This window comes from Neoarius graeffei, chromosome 19, assembly GCF_027579695.1.
Source record: "Neoarius graeffei isolate fNeoGra1 chromosome 19, fNeoGra1.pri, whole genome shotgun sequence".
Classification (NCBI taxonomy): domain Eukaryota; kingdom Metazoa; phylum Chordata; class Actinopteri; order Siluriformes; family Ariidae; genus Neoarius; species Neoarius graeffei.
In genome coordinates this window covers 15,064,077-15,091,244 of record NC_083587.1, presented here as the reverse complement: position 1 = coordinate 15,091,244, position 27,168 = coordinate 15,064,077, and the positions used below count along the sequence as shown (strand labels likewise).

The following is a 27,168-nucleotide window of genomic DNA, read 5'->3' as shown; positions in this document are numbered from 1 at the left end:
CTGGATTCTGATTGGTCAGAAGGTGTTGATTCTCTCTCACAGATTTATATTTAAATTATATTGGCTAGCTTTGAATGGTATATCAAATATATTCCATTCAGCTAGCATGATATTGAACGAGTCAAAGACGAGTAACTGAATGGAATATATCTGATAGACCATGACAAAAGATAACCAGTATTATTATTATACATACACATTCGATGGAACAATTATAGATTTTATAAAAAGTTAAGAACAGGGGGGTAACTTACCAATATTGAATGCTGATTCTGATCAAATATAATTCAATGTTCTGTCAAGCCAATGTACAAAGTCAAAGTTCTAACAATAAAAATGGTACAAATCCAAAAAGTCTGAACAACAACCCAACTTATATACAAGCTACTGTATATCCATGTAGACAGTTCAAGTTCACAGTTACTTTTGTTTGTAGTTAATTGTTACATTGCAGTTGTTCAAAACAAAAGGGCTTTGCTGAGTGAAGTCCATGAGTGAAGTTCTCTTGTAAAAGTCTCTGTCACTTTTCCTCACCTCCAAGTAGAACTTTGACAAAACTTTGACCGCCATCACTCTCTTTTCCAGTTTTTTGATGTCCGTTGGTCTGTTTTTCTCTTGTAAATATGCGTGAAGAATATCCAGTGAAGTTTTGGTAGCCTTTCGGGTGCTCAGCTCGTCTTTCTCTTTCAATCTTCTGCTTTTAATGAGGCAAACCTCGCCGCCATGTTTGTGTACAAACTGTCAGTCACTCACAAGCGCAGAAGTTTTATATCTCTGACGTGTCTTTTTTCCAGTTTGTTGAAGTCCTTTGGTCTGTTTTTCTCTTGTAAATATGCGTGAAGAATATATAATGAAGTTTTGGTAGCCTTTCAGGTGTTCAGCATGTCTTTAGTTTCAGTTTTCAGTTTATTTATTTAGTGCTTAATCTGAGCACCGGATCTTCCCTCTCTCCCAGCTAGCAAAGAAATGATTGTGCGCATGCGCAGCAGAAGTTTTGTCATTGGATCTTCACATGAGCTCTGATGTGTGATGTCATGTTGTCTTGACAATGTGCAATATTATAACAATATTGCACACTCATTCTCCATTGGGGAGAGTGGCGTAATACATGGAGGATAAGCAATATTATAACAATACTGCATGCCATCAATAAACCTGCTAGAAAGGAATAGAATACATGGTTTTATTCCATGGAAAAAGTGGCTCGTATGTATAATAATAATTATTAATGCACTCGTTTTAATACGCTATCATCGCGCATTCCGAGTTCCCCATACGGCCAAACACTCCGCATAAACAGATTTAAACATGTGCGATCATTGATATGAAGTTTGCTGTAAAGAGACGTTTATGTAACTCCTTTTTTCTGGAAGGAATCTCCAGTGCCAGCGCTTTGTAACGGTCAGAGGGAAAACTGTAGCTTAAAGTCTGACAACTGTTTGTAGCTGCTTTGACATAAATGAGAACGTTACTTGTTTCTCCTACGTTCCACAACTATAAACAGACAAAAAAGCTACGATATGTTGTTGTTTAATAAATAAAACATCATAGTAATTGGCTAATGGTGGTATAAGAGGAATAAAACACTCACCGATTTGTTGTTATAGGAAAGGAATCAATTTTGGGGTGATAACTGTAACACTGTTTCGTCACACTGTGCTGTCGCTAAGTATTTTACTGTAACACACACACACACACACACTTGGATGACTTAGGTGTGTGTATTTCAACATGTTGGCCATCACACTGTCTCCTCTCAAACAAAGACAAGACCCTTGAAACAATTCTGTTGCTTCTCCGATTCCACATTTTCAGGTGGAGAAAGCACGGCCTTGTTCACAATCTCTTACTCTTTAGTGTTTGTCTGGACGTCTTGTTCCTACACCTGCTTTGATTTGTTTTTGACAGGCTCTGCCATTCCTGTGGGTATCGATGTCCAGGTGGAGAGTTTAGACAGCATCTCAGAGGTCAACATGGTAAACACGTCATCATTTTATCCAACATCTGGATCCATGTTTGAGGTTCTGGATCTGAATGCCGGTGTGAATACACTTCCTGTTTGTTCTTCAGGACTTCACTATGACGCTGTACCTGAGGCACTACTGGAAAGACGAGCGTCTGGCTTTTCCCTCAGGAAACAACCTGAGCCGAACGTTCGACGCCCGGCTGGTGAAGAAGATCTGGGTCCCTGATGTCTTCTTTGTCCATTCAAAGCGCTCATTCATTCACGACACCACCATGGAGAACATCATGCTGAGGGTTTACCCAGACGGCAACATTCTTTATAGCGTCAGGTTGTGTTTAGAAATGTTTACATGACAAAGGACGGGAAAAGAAATCTTTAAATTTTGTGAAAATGTGAAGCCAGTATGTCATTTAATGCTCCAAATTTAAATGATATGATTTAAGGGAAAAAGGATAAATATAATAATTATTTCAGTGATCATAATTTCACAAATCTACTGAATGTGACTCTAGTCTTAATGCTACTGTACAACATGCTCCTTTAAATTGACTTACAGCATAAATCTTGACATTAAAATTCATTTTAAGTTTCACAAAATGCACCTTTCAAAATGCAAAATTCATTTCCTGTAAAGGAATTTACTTTTGCATGATTAACTTTGTAACGCAGAACTGTATGAGATATAAAGTAATACAGTTCCTTTGGTGCCTCGTGAAGTGCCACATTTATGGTGGCTCCTGCTGTGTTAAATGTTCTGTGCTGGTTGTTGGAGGAAGCAGGATGTTAAGCCTCGTAACAATTTGAATTATAAAGAGTGAATTATCTCCTGGTGCAGGATAACAGTGACGGCTCAGTGCTCCATGGACTTCAGCAGTTTTCCTCTGGACACTCAGAACTGTTCTCTGGAGCTGGAGAGCTGTGAGTGTTTACCATCATAATAATTAATATTTAATGTTATAATCAACAGAATAATCTGACTGAAACATCGACTGTGTGCACTAGTCCAGAATTTTTCAACCTTGTTTCTGTCCCCGAAATAGCCCTGTTCAAAACCACCTAATCTGAGTGTCTGTTTCTTTAAATGCTAATGTGGCACAGCTCCACCCACCCACCTTTTCAGCTAGCAGTTTCCTCATTTGCAAAGGCTGTTCTCATGCCCTATGTCCAAAATCACTCACTCGTTCACTACTCCCTACTCACTATATAGGGAATTACTATATAGAGGACTATATAGTGAGCTCATTGGTAAAATGAAAATCATTTTCGGACACGAGTCCGTCGCGCTGGTATTTATGTCATTACTGTCGCACAATTAAAATGTGCCAGATCAGTCAGCTGGTGGATTTTCAAAATAATAAATAATGTATTTTTGTGATAAATCCATATTATACTGAGCGCATTTCCCACATTAATAAATACAAAGTACCTGCATCTTTCAGTTTTTTTAAAAATCAAGGCTGAATACTTTCTTCTTTGCTGCTGCCTTTGATTAAATCAAATTTGAGACTTTTAATTGGATTTCTTTCAGTGCGACCACAATGCATGATGGGATATGGTCAAGTCAAGTCCAGTTTATTTGTATAGCGCTTTTAACAATAAACATTGTCATAAAGCAGCTTTACAGAATTTGAACGACTTAAAACATGAGCTAATTTTATCCCTAATCTATCCCCAATGAGCAAGCCTGTGGCGACGGTGGCAAGGAAAAACTCCCTCAGACGACATGAGGAAGAAACCTCGAGAGAAACCAGACTCAAAAGGGAACCCATCCTCATTTGGGCAACAACAGACAACATGACTATAACATTAACAGTTTTAACATGAAGTCAGTTTCGTTGATGTTATAAACTCTTCATTGATGGAAACTTGAGTGCAAAACTGTTCATGACAACTGCAGTCCTAAAGTTAGTAAGCCAACTGTAGTCCTCAGCCATAAAAGCATTACTGTAAGAGTCCAGCGCGTCCTCCAGGTGTGACTTTCGACTGTCCTCATGGGGCCGTCCTCCACAGGAGCGATGCGATGAGACTCCAACCAGACACAGGGCACCAGGATGGATCAGGCAGGTCTGAGGAGCAGAAGAGGTCAGCATCTCGATCCCAGGACCAACATGTAATTCAGAGGGACAGATTTGGGGGGGAGGAGAGAGAAAACACAGGTTGTTAAGTATGCCCAATGTCACCTGAATAAGTAGGAACAGTATACATATTGCACTGAGTACAAGCAGGGACTCCGACAACTAATTATGACAGCATAACTAAAAGGGGAGAGCCAGAAGGTAACACAGGCATGAGGGAGTCCCGGGACATAAAGCAGCCAGCCACTACACCGTCAACAAACTCGAGTGAGCAAGCAAGTGGGGACTGACAGCATCCATACATCCCAGTTTACCAAAACACTCTGTCTGAGGACCCTCCAGATCTACTCCTTTACCTCATAAACACTTAACAAAAGGCTTGACTAAACAGATATGTTTTCAGCCTAGACTTAAACACTGAGACTGTGTCTGATTCCCGAACACTACTTGGAAGGCTGTTCCATAACTGTGGGGCTTTGTAAGAAGCCTGGTTATATATTGCTTGGTTAGTGACCATTGGTTGTACACTACTTTTCATGATGCACTGGGGAATACTTTGAGTGCACTATATAAGGTGTAAATAATGCTCACTATACATTCAGACAACACTACAAAATGGCAACCTCACTATATAGTGAGTACAGTCATGTGAAAAAGAAAGTATACCCTCTTCCAGTTACATGGTTTTACCAACCAAGACATAACAAAAAATAATCTGATCCTTACCAGGTCCTAAAATTATGCAAATTTAACGTAAGGTGTATTCCACCGTTTTATTATTTATTTAACAAAAATTAAGTGAAAATGCAGAATCCATGTGTGAAAAAGTCAGTACAACCCATGATTCAGTACAGGTTAATGAACTCATTACTGATCAGGAGTTTAATGTACTGTGTTTAACAGAACCATGGATTAAGCCAAATGAATATATAGCATTAAATGAAGCGAATCCTCCTGGATACAGTTATATACACCAGCCTCGTCTAACTGGCAGAGGAGGAGGCGTCGTGGTTTTTTATAACGATTATCTAGGTGTAACACAAAAACCTGGTTATAAATTTAATACATTTGAAGTTCTTCATACTCATATAATGTATGTAGCCTCGAAAAATAAGTCTACCCAGTTAATTCCATTGCTTATTATTTACAGGCCCCTGGGGCCATATTCTGAGTTTCTTTCTGAATTTGCAGATTTTATCTCAGATCTGGTTATTTCCTTAGACAAAGCTTTAGTTGTCTGAGATTTTAATATTCACTTCGATAACCCAGAAGACCCTTTAAAAACAGCGTTTGTGTCCATCTTAGATTCAGTCGGGATTAAGCAGAATGTCATAGGACCGACCCATAATGGTGGTCACACCCTTGATCTAATACTAACATTCAGATTAAACGTAGACAATATAGTCATACTTCCACAGTCTGAAGTTATCTCAGATCATTGTCTCCTCTCATTCAAAATATGTCTGAGTAATAATATATGCACCTCACCACGCTACTGTATTAAACGTACTTTCACGTCAACTACTGCACAGAGCTTTATAAATGATCTCCCAGAGCTGTCAACTTTGATTGGGTCACTGTCAGCCCCTGCAGAACTTGATCAGGCAACTGAATGCTTAGAGTCAACATTCTGCCATACTTTAGATAATGTAGCTCCTCTTAAAAGGAAAATGGTCAGAGACAAAAAATTAGCACCCTGGTATAATGATGACACTCGCACATTAAAACAGACCACTCGAAAATTGGAACGTAAATGGCGTCAAACAAAATTGGTAGTGTTCAAATTAGCTTGGAAGGAGAGCTTCCTGAAGTATAGAAAAGCTCTTAGTGCTGCGAGATCAACATATTTCTCCTCCCTAATAGAAGATAACAAAAATAATCCTGGATTCCTATTTAATACTGTAGCAAAATTAACCAGGAATAAGTCCACTATCAACACATGCACACCTGCAGTATGTAGTAGCAACGACTTCATGAATTTTTTTAATGACAAAATTGAGAATATCCGACAAAAAATTCAAACTACTAATTTAAGGTTAGACAATGAAAGTGACCTTGTATTAACAATATAACTGTATCAGATCATCAGTTAGAATGTTTTACTCCCCTAAAAGAAACTGAATTACTTTCATTAATCTCTACATCAAAAGCCTCAACTTGCGTACTAGATCCCTTACCGACACATATATTCAAACTGATAATGCCTGGAGTAATTGAACCGCTTCTAAAAATAATAAATTCTTCTCTTATGATTGGCAATGTACCCAAATCCTTTAAACTAGCAGTTATCAAACCCCTGATTAAAAAACCTGACCTTGATCCCTGTCAGCTGTCCAATTATCGGCCAATATCAAACCTCCCCTTTATCTCCAAGATCCTTGAAAAAGCTGTGGCACAGCAGTTATGCTTATATTTACATAGGAATAACATCCATGAAATGTATCAGTCAGGATTTAGACCTCATCATAGCACAGAGACAGCTCTGATTAAAGTAGTAAATGACCTACTGTTGGCATCTGATCAGGGCTGTGTCTCGCTGCTTGTGTTGCTTGACCTTAGTGCAGCATTTGATACCATGGATCATTCCATTCTTCTGGATAGACTAGAAAATGTTGTGGGAGTTAAGGGAATGGCCCTCTCCTGGCCCAGGTCTTATCTAACTGATCGTTATCAGTATGTTGATATAAATGGTGATATTTCTAGACGTACCAAGGTAAAGTTTGGTGTTCCACAAGGTTCTGTCTTGGGTCCACTGCTTTTTTCTCTATATTTGTTACCTCTGGGCGATATTATTCGTAAACATTGTATTAGTTTCCACTGTTATGCTGATGACACACAGTTGTATGTCTCTGCAAAACCTGATGAGAGACACCAGCTTAATAGAATTGAGGAATGTGTTAAGGACATTAGACACTGGATGCTTATTAATTTCCTTCTGCTTAACTCTGACAAGACTGAAGTACTTGTGCTAGGACCACATACAGCTAGAAGTAAGTTTTCTGATTACACAGTAACTCTGGATGGCCTTTCTGTTTCTTCACGTGCAGCAGTAAAAGACCTCGGAGTGATTATTGACCCCAGTCTTTCATTCGAAACTCACATTGATAACATCACCCGGATAGCTTTCTTTCATCTCAGAAATATTGCAAAGATAAGAAATTTAATGTCATTGCATGATGCAGAAAAACTAGTCCATGCTTTCGTTACCTCCAGGTTGGATTATTGTAATGCCTTACTGTCTGGATGTTCCAATAAGTGCATAAACAAGCTCCAGTTAGTTCAAAATGCAGCAGCAAGAGTCCTTACTAGAACTAGAAAATATGACCACATCACGCCTGTCTTATCCACACTGCATTGGCTCCCAATCAAATTTCGTATTGATTATAAAATACTACTATTGACCTTTAAAGCACTAAATGGTCTCGCACCACAGTACCTGAGTGAACTTCTGCTCCTCTATGACCCGCTATGCCTACTTAGATCAAAAGGTGCAGGCTATCTGCTGGTACCTCGTATAGTGAAAGCTACATCAGGGGGCAGAGCCTTTTCTTACAAAGCCCCACAGTTATGGAACAGCCTTCCAAGTAATGTTCGGGAATCAGACACAGTCTCAGCATTTAAGTCTAGGCTGAAAACATATCTGTTTAGTCAAGCCTTTTGTTTATGAGGTAAAGGAGTAGATCTGGAGGGTCCTCAGACATAGAGTGTTTTGGTAAACTGGGATGTATGGATGCTGTCAGTCCCCACTCGCTTGCTCACTCGAGTTTGTTGACAGTGTAGTGGCTGGCTGCTTTATGTCCTGGGGCTCCCTCATGCCTGTGTTACCTTCTGGCTCTCTCCTTTTAGTTATGCTATCATAGTTAGTTGCCGGAGTCCCTGCTTGTACTCAGTGCAATATGTTTACTGTTCCTACTTATTCAGGTGACATTGGGCATACCTAACCACCTGTGTTTTCTTTCCCTCCCCCCCACCCCAAATCTGTCCCTCTGAGTTACATGGAGTCAACAGGAAATCTTTTGGTGGAGACGGTGGAGACCTCGACTGGCTATCGTAGCCTGCAGGGAATCGGCCGTCAGACATTCTGTCGCATGTCCCAGACCCGGTGAAATGTAACTGAATTGTCTTGGCCAGCCCTAAGGGTCCCATCTGCATCTCATCATTGCTGAGGAGTGTGCTCCCATCACCCAATCAAGCATCCAGCCAGAGCAGGTCATGATATATTTTACCATATTAACATGCCATTGTGTGTTATGCCTGATGTAAAGACTCTCGTCTCTGCGAGCCTACCACACAGATTTAATACTTGTCATTTTTAGGGCATACCTAACAACATGTTTTCTTTCTCTCTCTCTTCCCCCCCAATCTGTCCCTCTGAGTTACATGTTGATCCTGGGATTGAGATGCTGGCCTCTTCTGCCCCTCGGACCTGCTTGATCCATCCTGATGCCCTGTGTCTGGTCGGAGTTTTATCGCCCCACTCCTGTGAAGGACGGCCCCATGAGGACAGTTGAGGGTTATACCTGTTAAAACTGTTAATATTATAGTCAGGCTGTCTGTTATTGCCCAAATGAGGATGGGTTCCCTTTTGAGTTTGGTTCCTCTCGAGGTTTCTTCCTCATGTCGTCTGAGGGAGTTTTTCCTTGCCACCGTCGCCACAGGCTTGCTCATTGGGGATAGATTAGGGATAAAATTAGCTCATGTTTTAAGTCATTCAAATTCTGTAAAGCTGCTTTACGACAATGTTTATTGTTAAAAGCGCTGTACAAATAAACTTGATTTGATTTGATTTGATTTGATTCAGTAGCTTGTAGAACCACCTTTTGCAGCAATCACTTGAAGCAATCGTTTTCTGTATGATTTTATCAGTCTCACACATCATTGTGGAGGAATTTTGGCCCACTCTTCTTTCCAACATTGCTTCAGTTTATTCATGTTTGAGGGCATTTGTTTATGCACAGCTCTTTTAAAGTCCCACCACAGCATTTCAATTAGTTTGAAGTCTGGACTTTGACTTGGCCATTCCAACACCTTGAATCTTTTCTTTTTCAGCCATTCTGCTATAGATTTTCTAGTGTGCTTGGGATCATTGTCCTGTTGCATGACCCAATTGCAGCCAAGCTTTATCTTTTGGACAGATGGCCTCACGTTTGCCTCTAAAATACTTTGGTATACAGAGGAGTTCATGGTTGACTCAATGACTGCAAGGTGCCCAGGCCCTGTGGCTGTAAAACAAGCCCAAATCATCACCCTTTCACCACCGTGCTTGATGGTTGGTATGAGGTGTTTGTGTTGATATGCTGTGTTTGGTTTTCGCCAAACATGGTGCTGCGCATTATGGCCAAACATTTCCACTTTGGTCTCATCTGTCCAAAGGACATTGTTCCAAGAGGCTTGTGGCTTGTTCAGATGCATCTTTGCAAACCTAAGCCGTGCTGCCATGTTCTTTTTAGATAGAAGAGGTGTTCTTCCGGCAACTCTTCCAAACAAGCCATACTTGCACAGTCTTTTTCTAATTGTACTGTCATGAACTTTAACATTTAACATGCTAACTGTGGCTTGTAGAATCCTAAATGTAGTTCTTGGGTTTTTTGCAATTTCTCGGACCTTGGAGTGTCATGCTCCGCCCTGGACATCTACTCTGGAGGTTATGGATCTCTCACGCCAGCGCCGATCAGGATCCGGGACAGGAATTCCTTCTCCCCTGAACTTACGTCCTGGTTTTCACTGCTGCTTATTTAAAGGCCATTCTCAGACTTTGTTTTTGCCAGAACATCTTGTTTGCTTTTCTAGCTGTTTCTGTGCCTCTCTTGCTCCTCATGGGTTTTCTCTCTAGCTATTTTCTCTTGTCCATGGTTTTTGCAGCTCTTGGTTTTTTGCACTAAGGGTTATTTCTGGTTCATGGTTTTTGCCCTAAGGGTCTTTTCTTGTTTATCGTTTTTTGTGCAAGTGTTTTTGTCTTTGCCTGTCATGTTTTTGTCAAGTTGTTTGTTCTCATTTTGCCCTGACTATTTTTGCTATTTGTTTTTTGTCCTGTTTGTTTATCTTTTGCCACACCCTTTCTTCCCTGTATTAAGTCATCTTAATTATTGGATTACTGTCTGTGTTCTGTTTTTGGATCCTAACTTCACCATACCTCCACCAGCCCTAACATGGAGTAATATTGCTGGGACATCCACTCCTGGGAAGATTGGCAACTGTCTTGAGTGTCTTCCACTTCTGAATAATCTTTCTCACAGTAGAATGATAGATTTCAAATTGTTTGGAAATGGCCTTATAACCCTTTCCAGACTGATGTGCAGCAACAATTGCTTCTCTAAGATCATTGCTGATGTCTTTCCTCCTTAGCATTTTGTTAACACACACCTGAGTGCTCCAGACCAGCAAACTGCCAAAACTTCTGCTTTTTAAGAGGTCGTCACACGTGCTGATGCTCAATTAATCAAATTCATTTGATCAGCAACACCTGGCTGCTAATTGCCTTCATAATTTCTATGGGAGCAGTAAGGGTGTACTTAATTTTTCACACACTACTACTGCATTTTTGGCTCAATTTGTGTTAAATAAATAATGACAGGGTGAATATGTCATATGTTATTGGTCATCTGAGGTTGTATTTGCCTAAATTTAAGACCTGGTAAGGACCAGATAATTTTTTTTTGTGTCCTGACACTTAAAACCTAGACTTGAAAGAGGGTGTACTTTCTTTTTCACATGACTGTAGGGAGTGATTTCGGACACAGGGATGGTCTCATGAGTGGAGATGCTCAGATGGGGGTGGGATTATTCTAATGAGCTCCTCTTGTGACATAGAAAGAGGAGTCGGATCCGAACAGATTGTTGAATCACATGTTTTCTGAAAAAGGAGCGCAAAAGAAATGGACTATGCATCTTATTTCAGAGTTAGTGGGCTGGTCAGCTCAAGATACCCAAAAATTTGTGCACAAGAACTGAATAAGTATGTTTTTCATAAAATGTCGGCTCTAAAGCATCTACTTTTCCCTGGGAATTCCACACACTTCAGCTTCTTTTACAAAAAAAAAAATCTGTATTTTTATGATTTTCATTTTTCAAATTTGTATATGGGCGGCACGGTGGTGTTGTGGTTAGCGCTGTCGCCTCACAGCAAGAAGGTCCAGGTTCGAGCCCCGTGGCTGGCGAGGGCCTTTCTGTGCGGAGTTTGCATGTTCTCCCCGTGTCCACGTGGGTTTCCTCCGGGTGCTCCGGTTTCCCCCACAGTCCAAAGACATGCAGGTTAGGTTAACTGGTGACTCTAAATTGACCATAGGTGTGAATGTGAGTGTGAATGGTTGTCTGTGTCTATGTGTCAGCCCTGTGATGACCTGGCGACTTGTCCAGGGTGTACCCCGCCTTTCGCCCATAGTCAGCTGGGATGGGCTCCAGCTTGCCTGCGACCCTGTAGAACAGGATTTAAAACGGCTAGAGATAATGAGCTGAGAAATTTGTATATTGAATTTTTTTGAAGCAACATCTGATTCCTAACAATCTCAAAACAAAGAATCAACATCGTCAAAAACCTAATTATATTAAAAACATCAGAAGAATTTGATGTAATGTGATGTCTGTATAATTTAACTAACTGAATTTCATATTATATTCAAGTTCAAGACCAAAACTGTCCCTTTGATAAAATTCTAATTACAAGTTTAACTTTTTTCTAATAAAACCTCGTGTGTTATCACACAGATGCTTATAATGAAAATGACCTCATGCTGTACTGGAAGAGTGGAAACGACTCTCTAAGAACCGATGAGATTGTTCTCTCTCAGTTCTTTATAGAAGAGTTTAACCCTTCCAGTGGCCTGGCATTCTACAGCAGTACCGGTACTATTTGTGTTTTTTTTAAAATGTATTTTTATTTTTTATTTTTGTATCTTACTTTTACTCATATTTCCTTTACCAAAAGGACAGAGTAACAGCCGGCTTTGTCTCCGTTTCCTCTCAGGTTGGTACAATAGACTCTATATCAACTTCATTCTCAGGAGACACATTTTCTTCTTCATGCTACAGACCTACTTTCCAACAATGTTAATGGTTGTGCTCTCCTGGGTGTCCTTTTGGATTGACAGACGGGCCGTTCCTGCTCGTGTCTCACTCGGTACCACATACATGCAAAATTATGGTTGGACTCTCACTTTGTTTGAACCAAACTCTCTGTCCACAACATTTACCTTCTTATAGCCCTGCCCACTAACGATGGTCTGCATGTAGATGTAGACCTGGTTCAGTATTTGTGCAAACTGACCCATGCACTTGGACAAATACTGTAACATAACCGATAAATGTATGGAAAGAAATTTGGCTTTTATCTCAGAGACTCTGTTTCAGCCAGTCACATGCATCTGTGCAAATTATTTAGCTAAAGGTAGCTCATCACAGAAAGGATGAGTTTTCCTAGACCTTCATAGATTATTTTATTTAACCTCTTTGGTCTGATTAGTGATGTAACGAGAGCTTTTTTTAAAAGAGTTGACAAGAACAAAATGTTTAAAGATGATTGGACAAAGTAGTGTTTTTTTTTTAATTCAAAACGAACATCTCATTTGTTCAGACTGTATGACTCTAGTTAAAAGTTATAAAGCACCAGCGGGAAACTAAACTAATTCAAATTGATGCATCTTTTTTATTTATCAATGCAAATAAATGAATCATTGATGTTTGTCCTTAAGGAATTTTATAGAACTTGACCTTCACAAATTGTTTATTTTTTTTGCTCCAATGCAGGAATCACCACTGTCTTGACCATGTCGACCATCATCACCGGCGTGTCAGCGTCCATGCCCCAGGTATCCTATGTAAAAGCGGTGGATATCTATCTGTGGGCCAGCTTCCTGTTTGTCTTCCTGTCAGTCATCGAGTATGCTGCTGTCAACTACTTCACCACTGTCGAGGAGATGAAGAAAATGAAGAAGGGAAAGGTCAAGATCTTCTCTTACAGTCAAAAAGTTATAAAGTTTAATGTTGCATATTAATTAGTTTCTGTTGACGTTTTGCTAAAATTCACTGAATTATTTATAAGTGAATACAGTTAGTGAGTAGGGCTTTGTAAAGTGTCAATTTCAGATTTATTTAGAGGTGTATATAATTAGTGGGGCGGCACAGTGGTGTAGTGGTTAGCGCTGTTGCCTCACAGCAAGAAGGTCCGGGTTCGAACCCCGTGGCCGGCGAGGGCCTTTCTGTGCGGAGTTTGCATGTTCTCCCCGTGTCCGCGTGGGTTTCCTCCGGGTGCTCCGGTTTCCCCCACAGTCCAAAGACATGCAGGTTAGGTTAACTGGTGACTCTAAATTGACCGTAGGTGTGAATGTGAGTGTGAATGGTTGTCTGTGTCTATGTGTCAGTCCTGTGATGACCTGGCGACTTGTCCAGGGTGTACCCCGCCTTTCGCCCGTAGTCAGCTGGGATAGGCTCCAGCTTGCCTGCAACCCTGTAGAACAGGATAAAGCGGCTAGAGATAATGAGATGAGATATAATTAGTGGGCGAGGCTTTGTGAAGGGTTTATGATCAGATGTATTTACTGTTGTTTAGCTATTGAAATGTCGCCCTCTGCTGGTGAAAATCCCACATCAGATTTAAACTCATCACATCCTTAGGAGTTTTTTGTAATGATGTTTCCTTCCTGTCTGTAGCTCTCCAGACTCGATGCTTCCCAGGCCATGGCCTTCGACGGCTGTTTCCATGACAATGACATCGATCTCAACACCTTCCCTCAGTTGACAGACCTCGGCGTGGAACCTCCTGTGTCCTCACAGAATTCCAGCATACCCGAGGCTCCTCCTGCACTGGGCACACGTCTGCGGAAAACACAGCCTCTGAAACACCACCTCCAGCTGCTCATGAGCAACAGCTACATGATTGACTCGTACTCCAGGATCCTGTTTCCTCTCGCCTACCTCACCTTTAACATCATCTACTGGAGCGTCTATACCTGAACCTCAAACAGAACCTGAACTCAGGGGAAAATCTGATCAGGATGGTTCTTTCACACATAATGTGAATCATGACGATTAGTTTACGTCAAAATAACCTTGTGACTGTAAAGGACATTCCACATTAACCAATTGCCTTGTCAAAAGTTAATTAGTGGACGAGTTTCTTGCCTTCTTAATGCATTTGAGATCAAACAGTAAATAATAAAAATACAGTAAATAGCCCTGTTCCACAACTGTAGTAATCCATATTATTGTCAAGAACCAAACAACCAAGTAAAGAGAAACGACATCCATCATTACTTAAGACATGAAGTGACTTTTAATTCATAAAAATAAAGAAAAAACACTGAATTAGAAAATGTGTCCAACATTTTGACTGGCACTGTATATTGGAGAAAAAGGAAAAAAGTTGAAAACGGTCTAAAATGGGTCTTCGATGAAAGGACTTTGAGTGTTAAATGTTAAAAAGATGAATTTAATGGAAAATTTAATTACATCGGGCGGCACGGTGGTGTAGTGGTTAGCACTGTCGCCTCACAGCAAGAAGGTCCGGGTTCGAGCCACGTGGCCGGCGAGGGCCTTTCTGTGTGGAGTTTGCGTGTTCTCCAGGTGTCCGCGTGGGTTTCCTCCGGGTGCTCCGGTTTCCCCCACAGTCCAAAGACATGCAGGTTAGGTTAACTGGTGACTCTAAATTGACCGTAGGTGTGAATGTGAGTGTGAATGGTTGTCTGTGTCTATGTGTCAACCCTGTGATGACCTGGCGACTTGTCCAGGGTGTACCCCGCCTTTCGCCCATAGTCAGCTGGGATAGGCTCCAGCTTGCCTGCGACCCTGTAGAAGGATAAAGCGGCTAGAGATAATGAGATGAGAATGAGATTTAATTACATTTTAATAGATTTATTCAAGAAACAACAAACAAAAAATATTCACAGGTTAAGAGCAGATGTGCAAAAACAAACAAATAAACAAACAAACAAACAAACAAACAAACAAACAAACAAACAAAAACCCAGAAATTGACCAAAATAATCACCTCTGCTTTCTGTGCTCTACTTCATTTATCCACCAGGGGCGACCTTCATAAATAATAATATTAATAGTAAAAGTAAAAACTAATAAAAATAATAAGCAACATTTATATAATAACTTTGGTTCATTTAAAATACAGTTCAGAGTGCTTTAGAGAAGTAAACAAAACAAAGAAATAAATCAACAGTGATCAAAAATAAAATCTTCATTTCAACATTTTGTAAGTCTAAATAACTTAAGAACATACATTATTTCTCCCAGATGTTACGGGGCAATCCTGATCAACCTAAATTATACAGAGACTTTATACTTTAGAGCCAAAATAATTCTCTAAAAATACAAGAAATTCAGGACCGACCCTTAATAAGTTACAACAATCAAGAGTCATCACAGCATTATAAAGTGCAACATTACTCCGTCATATAAAAGAATCAAAGTAAGATGAACTCGGATGTTGAGTCAACATGAATCATCTAAATAATTTTCATTCATTCATCTTTAGTAAGTGCTTTATCCTGGTCAGGGTCATGGTGGGTCTGGAGCCGATCCTGCGAACGCTGGACCTGATGCAGGAACACGTCCTGGATGGGATGCCATTCCATGACAGATAAACCTTTATGAGGTACCGTATACTACCTACAATCAATACAACAATAACTGATTCACTGTTTATTTAACAGAATAAACAAAATTAAGTGCTTCTCTGTTTTAGAGATTTTTTTTTAGCTTCCATAAATAATCATCTCTAAATTGTTAACACACTAAACACACATCACCTCCAACATTAGTGTATTTAAAGACTATGACATTCTCTTTGTACATTCATCACTGATTTGCTGTATAAGAATTAAACAGAACGCACACAGTTTTTCAGTCTCTGAAATATTTTATAAGTTACATTTCATGACTTAGTAGCCTACTGTAATAGGTAGGAGTTAATGTATAATGCTGGTTTCTCTCATAAATACAACTTGTTTCTTCATTTCTTTCATGTCGCTTATTTTTCTCAAGGATTTTTGCTCAGGTTTTGTTCATCTCATAAGCTGTAACGATTCCCCCCAACTTTATTTACTGTCTTTTCCTGATTGAAACAGCTCTGTCCTGTATTCATCCGTGCACTAGTGGTTAGCGTGTCTGCCTCTTGACTGGGAGATCGTGAGTTCTACTCGTGGTTGGGTCATACCAAAGACCATCATAAAAATGGTACCTACTGCCATCTGGCAAGGCGCCGCGGTTACCAGAGGACACGGCCCCACTGTAACCCTAGCTATGTGAGAGGCCAATGGCTGTAGAAACAGAGATCGGTGCCACCCAATATACCTTAAGAGCCTGGTTAGTACTGGGACACAAGACTGCCTGGGAAGATCAGGTCCTAGTACAGGAGGGACTTTGACTTGACTCTATCCTCATAATGTTTCTCCATTATATGTTATTCTGTTTCGTTGTTTCATACTGTTACATCTGTATGAGGTGTTATGGTGCACACCGGATGCTCTCAGGTTCAGGTACTGTTCCTCTGTTTCACATTTATCCCATCCTTCATTAACTATTTTATCCTGATCAGGGTTGCAGTACATCCAGAAGCTCTCCCAGGAATACAGACTGGAATACATCCAAGAATCGTTCATGTGAGGGAGGGCTGACTCAAGCTGTTGTTGAGGGGGATGCTGGACTCATCAGAAGACACAAACCCACTGTCATCTACAGGTAAGTCTGAAATGTGAAAATAAACGTGTCATATTAAATTTTTTTTTTTTGCAGAATCCTTAACGAAATCTGTACAATATGTTAGGAAATAAAACACTCCATTCATGTCATGTTGCTGTAGGAAAGTAATCAACTCCAGAGTGGCAGAGATACTGTTGATTATTTTCCTGTTACAATGTCCTCATACCACAGCAATTCATCAACTATTAGCATAGTTTCTTTATTAAATAAATGTTGTAATTTTTTTAGTTACATAGAATGTCTGTGAAGTGACTTTCCTCATCAGCCTCTCTTTTTTTTCCTCTCTCTCTCTCGAACTTATTTAGCTAAAAATACGCAGCTTGTCATGTTATCGAGAAACTGCAAAGAAACGTAAACTCCTCCGTCCTGAAAATGTCTGAACAATGTTACAGGGAAAAAAAAGACAGCTGGAAGTAAACACTGGAGACTCCTTCCATAAATGAAACGTAAATAAATATCTCGTTAAAGAAAACCTCACCAGATGAAAAATTGTATACTTTTTTTTTTTTAATGTGGAGCATCTACATACAGTACAAGTCCCTGTGTAAAAACTGTTACAATACAAGTAGAAACGATAATGAATACGAGTCACAATCAGGAATTCAACAGTGCTGTGGTATAAGGTACTTATTTCTGAGATTTGACTGCAGGAGAACTGACTGTTCATGCTTGATGATAAGCCCAAGCTGTCACTGCTCATCGAGGAGTTTCTTGAAGGATGTGAAGGGTTAAAAGAGGACTGGGAAATGTTGGCTGTGATGACCGAATTCTTCTTGGTGTTTTGATTTGCTACCCGGCTCCAATCTGCACACATAAGGAATGAATGATTTAGAACACCATAGGATGTGTGAAAATATCATTTCCTAGTGCATCGTGGAGTTGGAAAATCACAGGTTAAGAAGGATAAGAGAAGTGGTGCTGGCAACCTGCAACTAGTTATTGGTTCGTGTGTGAATGTCCAAAATTGTACCTGAGTTTTCTGCGAGTCTGAACCTCCCACAGCAGAGGTAGGCTCTCCATTGTCTCCGGACATTCTCTTTTACCGCACAGTGAAACAAGAAGATGAAAAAACCTTTGGAAATAAAAAGAACAAACAGTTAGTCAGGCTTTTTGCATGCTTACTCATAGAAGAACCAGATGTTGATAGCTCTCACCTTGGAAGGAGTTGAAGATGGTGAAGAGGTACATGAATGCCAACTTGACAGGGCCCCAAGCAAAAAAAGCAAATCCCCAGGTGAGGCCGAGTAAGATGGTCAGACCAGCAATGCTGCGTAGATCCTGGAATCCTTTGCGGTGTTGGTTATTTTGGGGGTTTTGTCGTTTGATGCGTCTCAGCTGTACCATGACCACCACAAATATGATCAGGTTGGCCAGGAAGATCACACAGAAGTAGGCCACCACTGACACGTAAAAGACTATGTCATTCTTCAGCCAGCAGCTGAAAAGAAAAATAAGCACATAACAGATTATTAAAAATGGTATCAACCTCCATTACGTTGAACTGATTTTCCATAAAGCTCCAACTTACAAGTCATCTGTGCTCCCATCTCCATAATTTCCATACGCAATGAGGCCATAGTTATTTTTGTCCACCGAAATCACAATGATAACAATGATTAATGGTATACCTGAAATGCAGAAACACACCTTTAGTAAATCAAATCACAATCCAAATTTAACTCTAACAGCTGGTTCTCTATAGGAACTCACCCCATCCCAGCAGAGAGAATTTCAGCATGTAGTGCGACACAAGTTGTTGGAAGACCTTGACAATACTCAGGTAGAGGTGCAAAGCCTCCAGACCCATCCATGTGAAGGAGGCGAGCAAGAAGTAATGCAGAAAGAAGGCCGTGGAGATGCAGAGGCCAACAGCATTCGTGTAGAGCGCCAGCCATGAGTCTACCAGAAAGACCATGTTGAGTAGGAAAAGCGCCAAACACAGCTGGATGAGGATCTTGGATGGAATGTCTTTGCGGATTTTGCTGAAGAAATAAGAACGAGAAGGTAAGTAAACAAAAAACATCCATTATTTTATCTCTGAATTGAAGATGGAAGGTTTTGTTTGACTCACTCAAAGGCCAGGTAGGTGAGGAGGGTGACAGCAAGGAAGATGGCGGAAATCCCACATCCAATGAAAGTGATGAAGGTGAGGATGGTGCCCTGCACTTGGTTAGTAACTTCATCTCTGGAAAGGTCCTTTACAAATGAAAAAACAAAACAACTGAATCTAGATACCAAACAAACAGTCTATGATGCTGAAATAAGACAGAAAATGTTCAGATTTAGACAGAAACCTCTCCAACCCCTCTTGTGAATATCTGATTCTTTATTTTATGAAAGAAATCCATATTACTGCCACCCCCCCCAATCATTCGTGCAGACTGGATGCTCGGTTGGACACACTGACTCTCACCAGTAGCACTGCAAAGCTGGTCAAGTGGTTGCAGCTACACTTTGTCTCGTCATCTGTGCTGTTCAGGAGGACACAGCCGCTTTCGTTCCAACCTCCTGCTCCGCCTACAATACATTATACCAATTATTAGACAAAATGTATCACATAAACTGATTTTAATAATGTGCATAATTGTTGATATGGTGGCATTTTCTCCAAGGAGATGTTTATTTAATGTTTTTTAGAAGGAGTCTCCACTGTCAGCACTTTGTAACAATCAGAGCTAAAGCTGAAACCTTAAGCTTTCCGACATCTTCAGGACAGAGAGGTTTATACTGTTTTTGTGGTTTCTCAGTAACACTGCGTTTTATTATACTCCTGCTCCAAAGGAGGGGGGGCATACTGGTTCACCTCTGTCCGTCCGTATCTCTGTCAGTCTGAAACACCCTTTTTCTCAGCAACCACAAATCATAGCCACTTGATATTTGGTACCAAGCTTCAGATTGGGGTTCTATACTGTGTATACTGTTTTCAGGTCTGTCACACATCGACTTCCTGTTTACTGACTGAATGCATTTACGAAACATATAGGGTGGATTTACAAAATTTTCGTAACACTTTTCTCAGCAACTACAAATCACAACTGCTTGATATTTGGTACCGAGCTTCAGCTTGGGGTTCTATACCATGTATACCGTTTTCAGGTCTGTCGTACATCAAATTCCTTTTTGCCGACTGAATGTATTTCTGAAACATATAGCGTGGATTTACAAAATTTTCGTAATATTTTTTTCAGCAACTACAAATCACAACTACTTGATATTTGGTACTGACCTTCAGCTTGGGGTTCTATACTGTGTATACCGTTTTCAGGTCTGTCGCACATCGATTTCCTGTTTACTGACTTAATGTATTTATGAAACATGTAGGGTGGATTTTGATGCTTTTTCAAGAAGCAAAATGCTATTTCAAAATGACAGTTTACCAAGATGCTGTTTGAAATCCCTGGGGAGAACATTGCTCTTTACTGACTTGTTTCAGGGTTAATTATTTGTTGAAGTCAACATTCATAATAAGTGTCCTATTCCTTCGATGGCTTGCATTCTGACATAAGCGAGAGCAGGGGGGATATGGAAGTGAGCAGTAGCTCACAGTTGATCTTGTTTTTTGTCATTATCTTCAAGAGAGAGAAAAGACAGGCTGGTGAAAGAACGACTGTTTATAGATGTTATAATGTAAGTGAGGACAGGAACTAGCTTGTTTCACAGATGTTCAACAACTTTAAATATAACTTTTAATTAATAAATCAACTCAACATAACTCTGCTTCACTACAGTTTTATTCCTTAATTAATCATTTCTTTAATAGTTGTAATTTGGAAAGGAATGCACATTTCAGTTTCAGGAGAAATGGTACTACACTGTACCAAGTTTCCCAAAAGCATCACAGCACACAGACCATCGTTAAGTGGTAGAGCAAGCAGCACAGTGAACACTCTCTCTCTCTCTCCTAGTTAAGATGATCTTAACTTTACAATGTTTCTGAGAAACTCAGGCCTATATCTCTGGTATCCACAAGGAGACATCATTTGTACCCTTGCTCTTCCTCCTGTATTCACCTCCTTTTAAAGCTTGAACTATGATTATTGTGTACCTTTACACACAACGGTACAGTTTAGTACCTTTTTCCTGACAGTTCAATGACCTAAGTGTAACAAGGCCTAAATGATCATAGAGTGTCTTACCATTTTGGTTAAAGTCCCAGAAAACACAAGTCAGGTTTCCCTGCAGGAGAAGAAAAAGAAATCAGAAACCTGACAGTAAAAGGTGCTGTGTTGTTTATGAGTGAGTGGATACATACCTTTACAGTATTCGTTTTCTTCAGAGAGAACTCCACATTGTCTCTCAGGTCTCTGATGGACAGATTGGCAACGCTTGTCCCCAGAACGAAGCTGTTCAGCTCCTGATTACTCTTTTTGCCCTGCAATGATTGACACAAACTGTATGTTGAAGAAGATATGGGTCTTGTTTATAGAGCTGGCTACTGTAGGGCATTTCTTTCTCAGTGTTCCTCACCTGAAACAGTGTGGTCTTATTGAAGAACGTGAACTGAATCCGGGATGCCTGTTGCTTCTGCTCTGGGGACAGATCATCTGTCAGAGAGGCAGGGAGTGTGATGGAACCCATAGGAGAAGCACTACGTACAGACCTCCTTCTCCTGCTGTTCATCTGGAGGGAAACACACCACCAGGAACACTCAGTGCAAAATCAGGACAGGATTAAAGCTGTAATAGTCGCACTAAAGTTGAACTTTAGCTTTCAGACACAGGAAAGTCTTCAGGACAGAGGAGTTTGCGATTTGCAATTTCTTGGTAAATTGTCATTACAAGTCAAGTCAAGTTTATTTGGATAGCGCTTTTAACAATAAACATTGTCGCAAAGCAGCTTTACAGAATTTGAACGACTTAAAATATGAACTAATTTTATCCCTAATCTATCCCCAATGAGCAAGCCTGTGGCAACAGTGGCAAGGAAAAACTCCCTCCGATGACAAGAGGAAGAAACCTCGAGAGGAACCAGACTCAAAAGGGAACCCATCCTCATTTGGGCAACAACAGACAACATGACTATAACATTAACAGTCCTAACATAAAGTCAGCTTCGTTGATGCTATAAACCCCCCACCGACGGAAACCCAAGCGCAAAACCGTTCACGACAACCGCAGTTCCAAAGTCAGCACGTCAACTGCAGTCCTAAAGTCAGCAAGTCAACTGCAGTCCTAAAGTCAGCAAGTCAACTACAGTCCCCAGCCACAAAAGCACCACTGCAAGAGTCCAGAGCGTCCTCCAGGTGCGACCCCCAACTGTCCACATAGGGCCTCCCTCCACAGGAACGATGCGATGAGACTCCAACCAGACACAGGGCACCAGGATTGATCAGGCAGGTCCGAGGAGCAGAAGAGGTCAGCATCTCAATCCCAGGACTGATATGTAACTCAGAGGGACAGATTTGGGGGTGGGGGAGGGGGGTAGAGAGAGAGAGAGGAAAAAAACCCACAGGTTGTTAGGTATGCCCAATGTCACCTGAATAAGTAGGAACAGTATGCATATTGCACTGAGTACAAGCAGGGACTCCGGCAACTAACTATGACAGCATAACTAAAAGGGGAGAGCCAGAAGGTAACACAGGCATGAGGGAGCCCCGGGACATAAAGCAGCCAGCCACTACACTGTCAACAAACTCGAGTGAGCAAGCGAGTGGGGGACTGACAGCATCCATACATCCCAGTTTACCAAAACACTCCATGTCTGAGGACCCTCCAGATCTACACCTTTACCTCATAAACACCATTAACACAAGGCTTGACTAAATAGATAGGTTTTCAGCCTAGACTTAAACACTGAGACTGTGTCTGATTCCCAAACACTACTTGGAAGGCTGTTCCATAACTGTGGGGCTTTGTAAGAAAAGGCTCTGCCCCCCTGATGTAGCCTTCACTATATGAGGTACCAGCAAATAGCCTGCACCTTTTGATCTAAGTAGGCGTGGCGGGTCATAGAGGACCAGAAGTTCACTCAGGTACTGTGGTGCAAGACCATTAATTGCTTTAAAGGTCAATAGTAGTATTTTATAATCAATACGAAATTTGATTGGGAGCCAATGTGGTGTGGATAAGACGGGGGTGATGTGGTCATATTTTCTAGTTCTAGTAAGGACTCTTGCTGCTGCATTTTGAACTAACTGGAGCTTGTTTATGCACTTATTGGAACATCTAGACAGTAAGGCATTACAATAATCCAACCTGGAGGAAACGAAAACATGAACTAGATTTTCTGCATCATGTAGTGACATTAAATTTCTTATCTTAGCAATATTTCTAAGATGAAAGAAAGCTATCTGGGTGATGTTATCAATGTGAGTTAAGAATGAAAGACTGAGGTCAATAATCACTCCGAGGTCTTTTACTGCTGCACATGAAGAAACAGAAAGGCCATCCAGAGTTACTGTGTAATCAGAAAACTTACTTCTAGCTGCATGTGGTCCTAGTACAAGTACTTCAGTCTTGTCAGAGTTAAGCAGAAGGAAATTAATAAGCATCCAGTGTCTAATGTCCTTTACACCTTCCTCAATTCTATTAAGCTGGTGTTTCTCATCAGGTTTTGCATAAACATACAACTGTGTGTCATCAGCATAACAGTGGAAACTAATACAATGTTTACGAATAATATCACCCAGAGGTAACATATATAAAGAAAAAAGCAGTGGACCCAAGACAGAACCTTGTGGAACACCAAACTTTACCTCAGTACGGTATGTCTAGAAATATCACCATTTATATCAACATACTGATAGCGATCAGTTAAATAAGACCTGGGCCAGGAGAGGGCTGTTCCCTTAACTCCCACAACATTTTCTAGTCTATCCAGAAGAATGGAATGATCCATGGTATCAAATGCTGCACTAAGGTCAAGCAACACAAGCAGCGAGACACAGCCCTGATCAGACGCCAACAGTAGGTCGTTTACTACTTTAACCAGAGCTGTCTCTGTGCTATGATGAAGTCTAAATCCTGACTGATACATTTCATGGATGTTATTCCTATGTAAATATGAGCATAACTGCTGTGCCACAGCTTTTTCAAGGATCTTGGAGATAAAGGGGAGGTTTGATATTGGCCGATAATTGGACAGCTGACAGGGATCAAGGTCAGGTTTTTTAATCAGGGGTTTGATAACTGCTAGTTTAAAGGATTTGGGTACATAGCCAATCCTAAGAGAAGAATTTATTATTTTTAGAAGCAGTTCAATTACTTCAGGTATTATCTGTTTGAATAGACGTGTAGGTAAGGGATCTAGTACACAAGTTGAGGCTTTTGATGCCAAGATTAATGAAAGTAATTCAGTTTCTTTTAGGGGAGTAAAACATTCTAATTGATGATCTGATACAGTTATTGTTAACTACAGGGCCACCTACATTGTCTGACCTTAAATTATTAGTTTGAATTTTTTGTCGGATATTCTCAATTTTGTCATTAAAAAAAATTCATGAAGTTGTTGCTACTATATACTGCAGGTGTGCATGTGTCTATAGTGGACTTATTCCTGGTTAATTTTGCTACAGTATTAAATAGGAATCTAGGATTATTTTTGTTATCTTCTATTAAGGAGGCGAGATCTGTTGATCTCGCAGCACTAAGAGCTTTTCTATACTTCAGGAAGCTCTCCTTCCATGCTAATTTGAACACTACCAATTTTGCTTGATGCCATTTACGTTCCAATTTTCAAGTGGTCTGTTTTAATGTGCGAGTGTCTTCATTATACCAGGGTGCTAATTTTTTGTCTCTGACCATTTTCCTTTTAAGAGGAGCTACATTATCTAAGGTATGGCGGAAGCATTCAGTTGCCTGATCAAATTCTGCAGTGGCTGACAGTGACCTAATCAAAGTTGATAACTCTGGGAGATCATTTATAAAGCTCTGTGCAGTAGTTGACGTGAACGTACGTTTAATACAGTAGTGTGGTGAGGTGCATACTGTATATTATTACTCAGACATATTTTGAATGAGATGAGATAATGATCTGAGATAACTTCAGACTGTGGAAGTGTGACTATATTTTCTACGTTTAACCCAAATGTTAGTATTAGATTGAGGGTGTGACCACCATTATGGGTCAGTCCTATGACATTCTGATTAATCCCTACTGAAACTAAAATGGACACAAACGCTGTTTTCAAAGGGTCTTCTGGGTTATCGAAGTGAATATTAAAATCTCCGACAACTAAAGCTTTGTCTAAGGAAATAACCAGATCTGAGATAAAATCTGCAAATTCAGAAAGAAACTCAGAATACGGCCCCGGGTGCCTATAAATAATAAGTAACGGAATTAACTGGGTAGACCTATTTTTCGAGGCTACATACATGATATGAGTATGAAGAACTTCAAATGTATTAAATTTATAACCAGGTTTTTGTGTTACACTTAGATAATCATTGTAAATAAATGCAACGCCTCCTCCTCTACCAGTTAGACGAGGCTGGTGTATATAACTGTATCCAGGAGGACTCGCTTCACTTAATGCTATATATTAATTTGGCTTAATCCATGTTTCAGTTAAACAAAATACATTAAACTCCTGATCAGTGATGAGTTCATTAACCATTAGCGCTTTAGATGTAAGAGATCTAATATTTAATAGCCCCACCTTTAGATCAAAGGTGCTGGCAGCGGCTGTACAGTCAGTATGATCTAATTTTATATTGATTATTTTACTGGAACAAACTCTCTGAATATTTCTACCTTTTTGTTTAACTCGGGGAACAGACACAGTCTCGATGTAGTGGACACTGAGTGATGACTCTCTGCAGGTGTACAAGGTGTTTGTCTTTTTATCATAAAGAACTAGAAAAAGTATAGGATGTATACAACTATTTGTAACTGCTATAACAATCAATGAGAGAAGGAACTAACAACATTAATATAATTCTATAACTCTTTCATTAAATAAAAGCATTGTTAGGATTGGCAGATTGCTGTGGTAGAAGAAGAATAAAACACTTGGGGTCATGCTGTTATACTAAAGTGGATTTACATTTCCTGAAAGAAATACTAGTGATTGACAGTCAAAAAATGAAAAATTCAAGACTGAGCGAAAGAGAGAGTGAGAAAGAGAAATGAAATAGATAGGGAAGTTAGATGTTAATAGAAAGAGATAGAGGGGAGAGAGAGCACTGCAACAGTGACAATCGACACTTGTAGAGTGTTACGTCATGAAAATTCCACCATTCATAATGATAATTGTTAGAGATTGAAAGAGAGAGAGAAATGAAATAGACAGGGAAGTTAGATGTTAATAGAAAGAGATAGAGGGGAGAGAGAGCACTGCAGCAGTGACAATCGACACTTGTAGAGTGTTAAGTCATGAAAATTCCACCATTCATAATGATTATTGTTAAAGAGATTGAAAGAGAGAGAGAGAGAAATGAAATAGACAGGGAAGTTAGATGTTAATAGAAAGAGATAGATAGAGATAGATAGATAGACAGATAGATAGATAGATAGATAGATAGATAGATAGATAGATAGATAGATAGATAGATAGATAGATAGATAGATAGAGAGCTGCAGCAGCGACAATCGACACTTACAGAATGTTAAGTCATGAAAATTCCACCATTCATAATGATAATTGTTAAAGAGATTGAAAGAGAGAGAGAGAGAGAGAGAGAGAGAGAGAGAGAAATGAAATAGACAGGGAAGTTAGATGTTAATAGAAAGAGATAGATAGATAGATAGATAGATAGATAGATAGATAGATAGATAGATAGATAGATAGATAGATAGATAGATAGATAGAGAGCTGCAGCAGCGACAATCGACACTTACAGAATGTTAAGTCATGAAAATTCCACCATTCATAATGATTATTGTTAAAGAGATTGAAAGAGAGAGAGAGAGAGAGAGAGAGAGAGAGAGAGAGAGAGAGAAATGAAATAGACAGGGAAGTTAGATGTTAATAGAAAGAGATAGATAGATAGATAGATAGATAGATAGATAGATAGATAGATAGATAGATAGATAGATAGATAGATAGATAGATAGAGAGCTGCAGCAGTGACAATCGACACTTACAGAATGTTAAGTCATGAAAATTCCACCATTCATAATGATTATTGTTAAAGAGATTGAAAGAGAGAGAGAGAGAGAGAGAGAAATGAAATAGACAGAGAAGTTAGATGTTAATAGAGAGAGAGATAGAGAGAGAAAGAGCTGCAGCAGCGACAATCGACACTTACAGAATGTTAAGTCATGAAAATTCCACCATTCATAATGATTATTGTTAAAGAGATTGAAAGAGAGAGAGAGAGAGAGAAAGAAATGAAATAGACAGGGAAGTTAGATGTTAATAGAAAGAGATAGATAGATAGATAGATAGAGAGAGAGAGAGAGAGAGAGAGAGAGAGAGAGAGAGAGAGCTGCAGCAGTGACAATCGACACTTACAGAATGTTAAGTCATGAAAATTCCACCAT

The 27,168-nt window shown here is 39.9% G+C and overlaps 2 protein-coding genes across 2 annotated transcripts in view; one reads left to right on the top strand and one right to left on the bottom strand.

The window, feature by feature from the left end:
• Nucleotides 1-13,989, top strand: part of LOC132867025 (gamma-aminobutyric acid receptor subunit rho-3) — a 47,656-nt gene extending 33,667 nt beyond the window's left edge. Inside the window, exons 3-9 of the mRNA XM_060899711.1 lie at nucleotides 1,909-1,976; nucleotides 2,071-2,294; nucleotides 2,802-2,884; nucleotides 11,746-11,883; nucleotides 12,005-12,157; nucleotides 12,784-12,977; nucleotides 13,687-13,989. Coding sequence (XP_060755694.1) covers nucleotides 1,909-1,976; nucleotides 2,071-2,294; nucleotides 2,802-2,884; nucleotides 11,746-11,883; nucleotides 12,005-12,157; nucleotides 12,784-12,977; nucleotides 13,687-13,989 — 1,163 coding nt within the window. The remainder of the gene's footprint in view (nucleotides 1-1,908; nucleotides 1,977-2,070; nucleotides 2,295-2,801; nucleotides 2,885-11,745; nucleotides 11,884-12,004; nucleotides 12,158-12,783; nucleotides 12,978-13,686) is intronic.
• An 876-nt stretch (nucleotides 13,990-14,865) lies between these two features.
• adgrg2a (adhesion G protein-coupled receptor G2a) overlaps nucleotides 14,866-27,168 on the bottom strand; it is a 98,215-nt gene continuing 85,912 nt past the window's right edge. The window contains exons 7-17 of the mRNA XM_060900565.1: nucleotides 21,214-21,366; nucleotides 20,999-21,118; nucleotides 20,883-20,922; nucleotides 19,160-19,263; nucleotides 18,818-18,942; nucleotides 18,457-18,728; nucleotides 18,275-18,374; nucleotides 17,901-18,184; nucleotides 17,717-17,818; nucleotides 17,407-17,550; nucleotides 14,866-16,731 (exon numbers count right to left, since the gene is read on the bottom strand). Coding sequence (XP_060756548.1) covers nucleotides 16,643-16,731; nucleotides 17,407-17,550; nucleotides 17,717-17,818; nucleotides 17,901-18,184; nucleotides 18,275-18,374; nucleotides 18,457-18,728; nucleotides 18,818-18,942; nucleotides 19,160-19,263; nucleotides 20,883-20,922; nucleotides 20,999-21,118; nucleotides 21,214-21,366 — 1,533 coding nt within the window. The 3' untranslated portion in view covers nucleotides 14,866-16,642. The remainder of the gene's footprint in view (nucleotides 16,732-17,406; nucleotides 17,551-17,716; nucleotides 17,819-17,900; nucleotides 18,185-18,274; nucleotides 18,375-18,456; nucleotides 18,729-18,817; nucleotides 18,943-19,159; nucleotides 19,264-20,882; nucleotides 20,923-20,998; nucleotides 21,119-21,213; nucleotides 21,367-27,168) is intronic.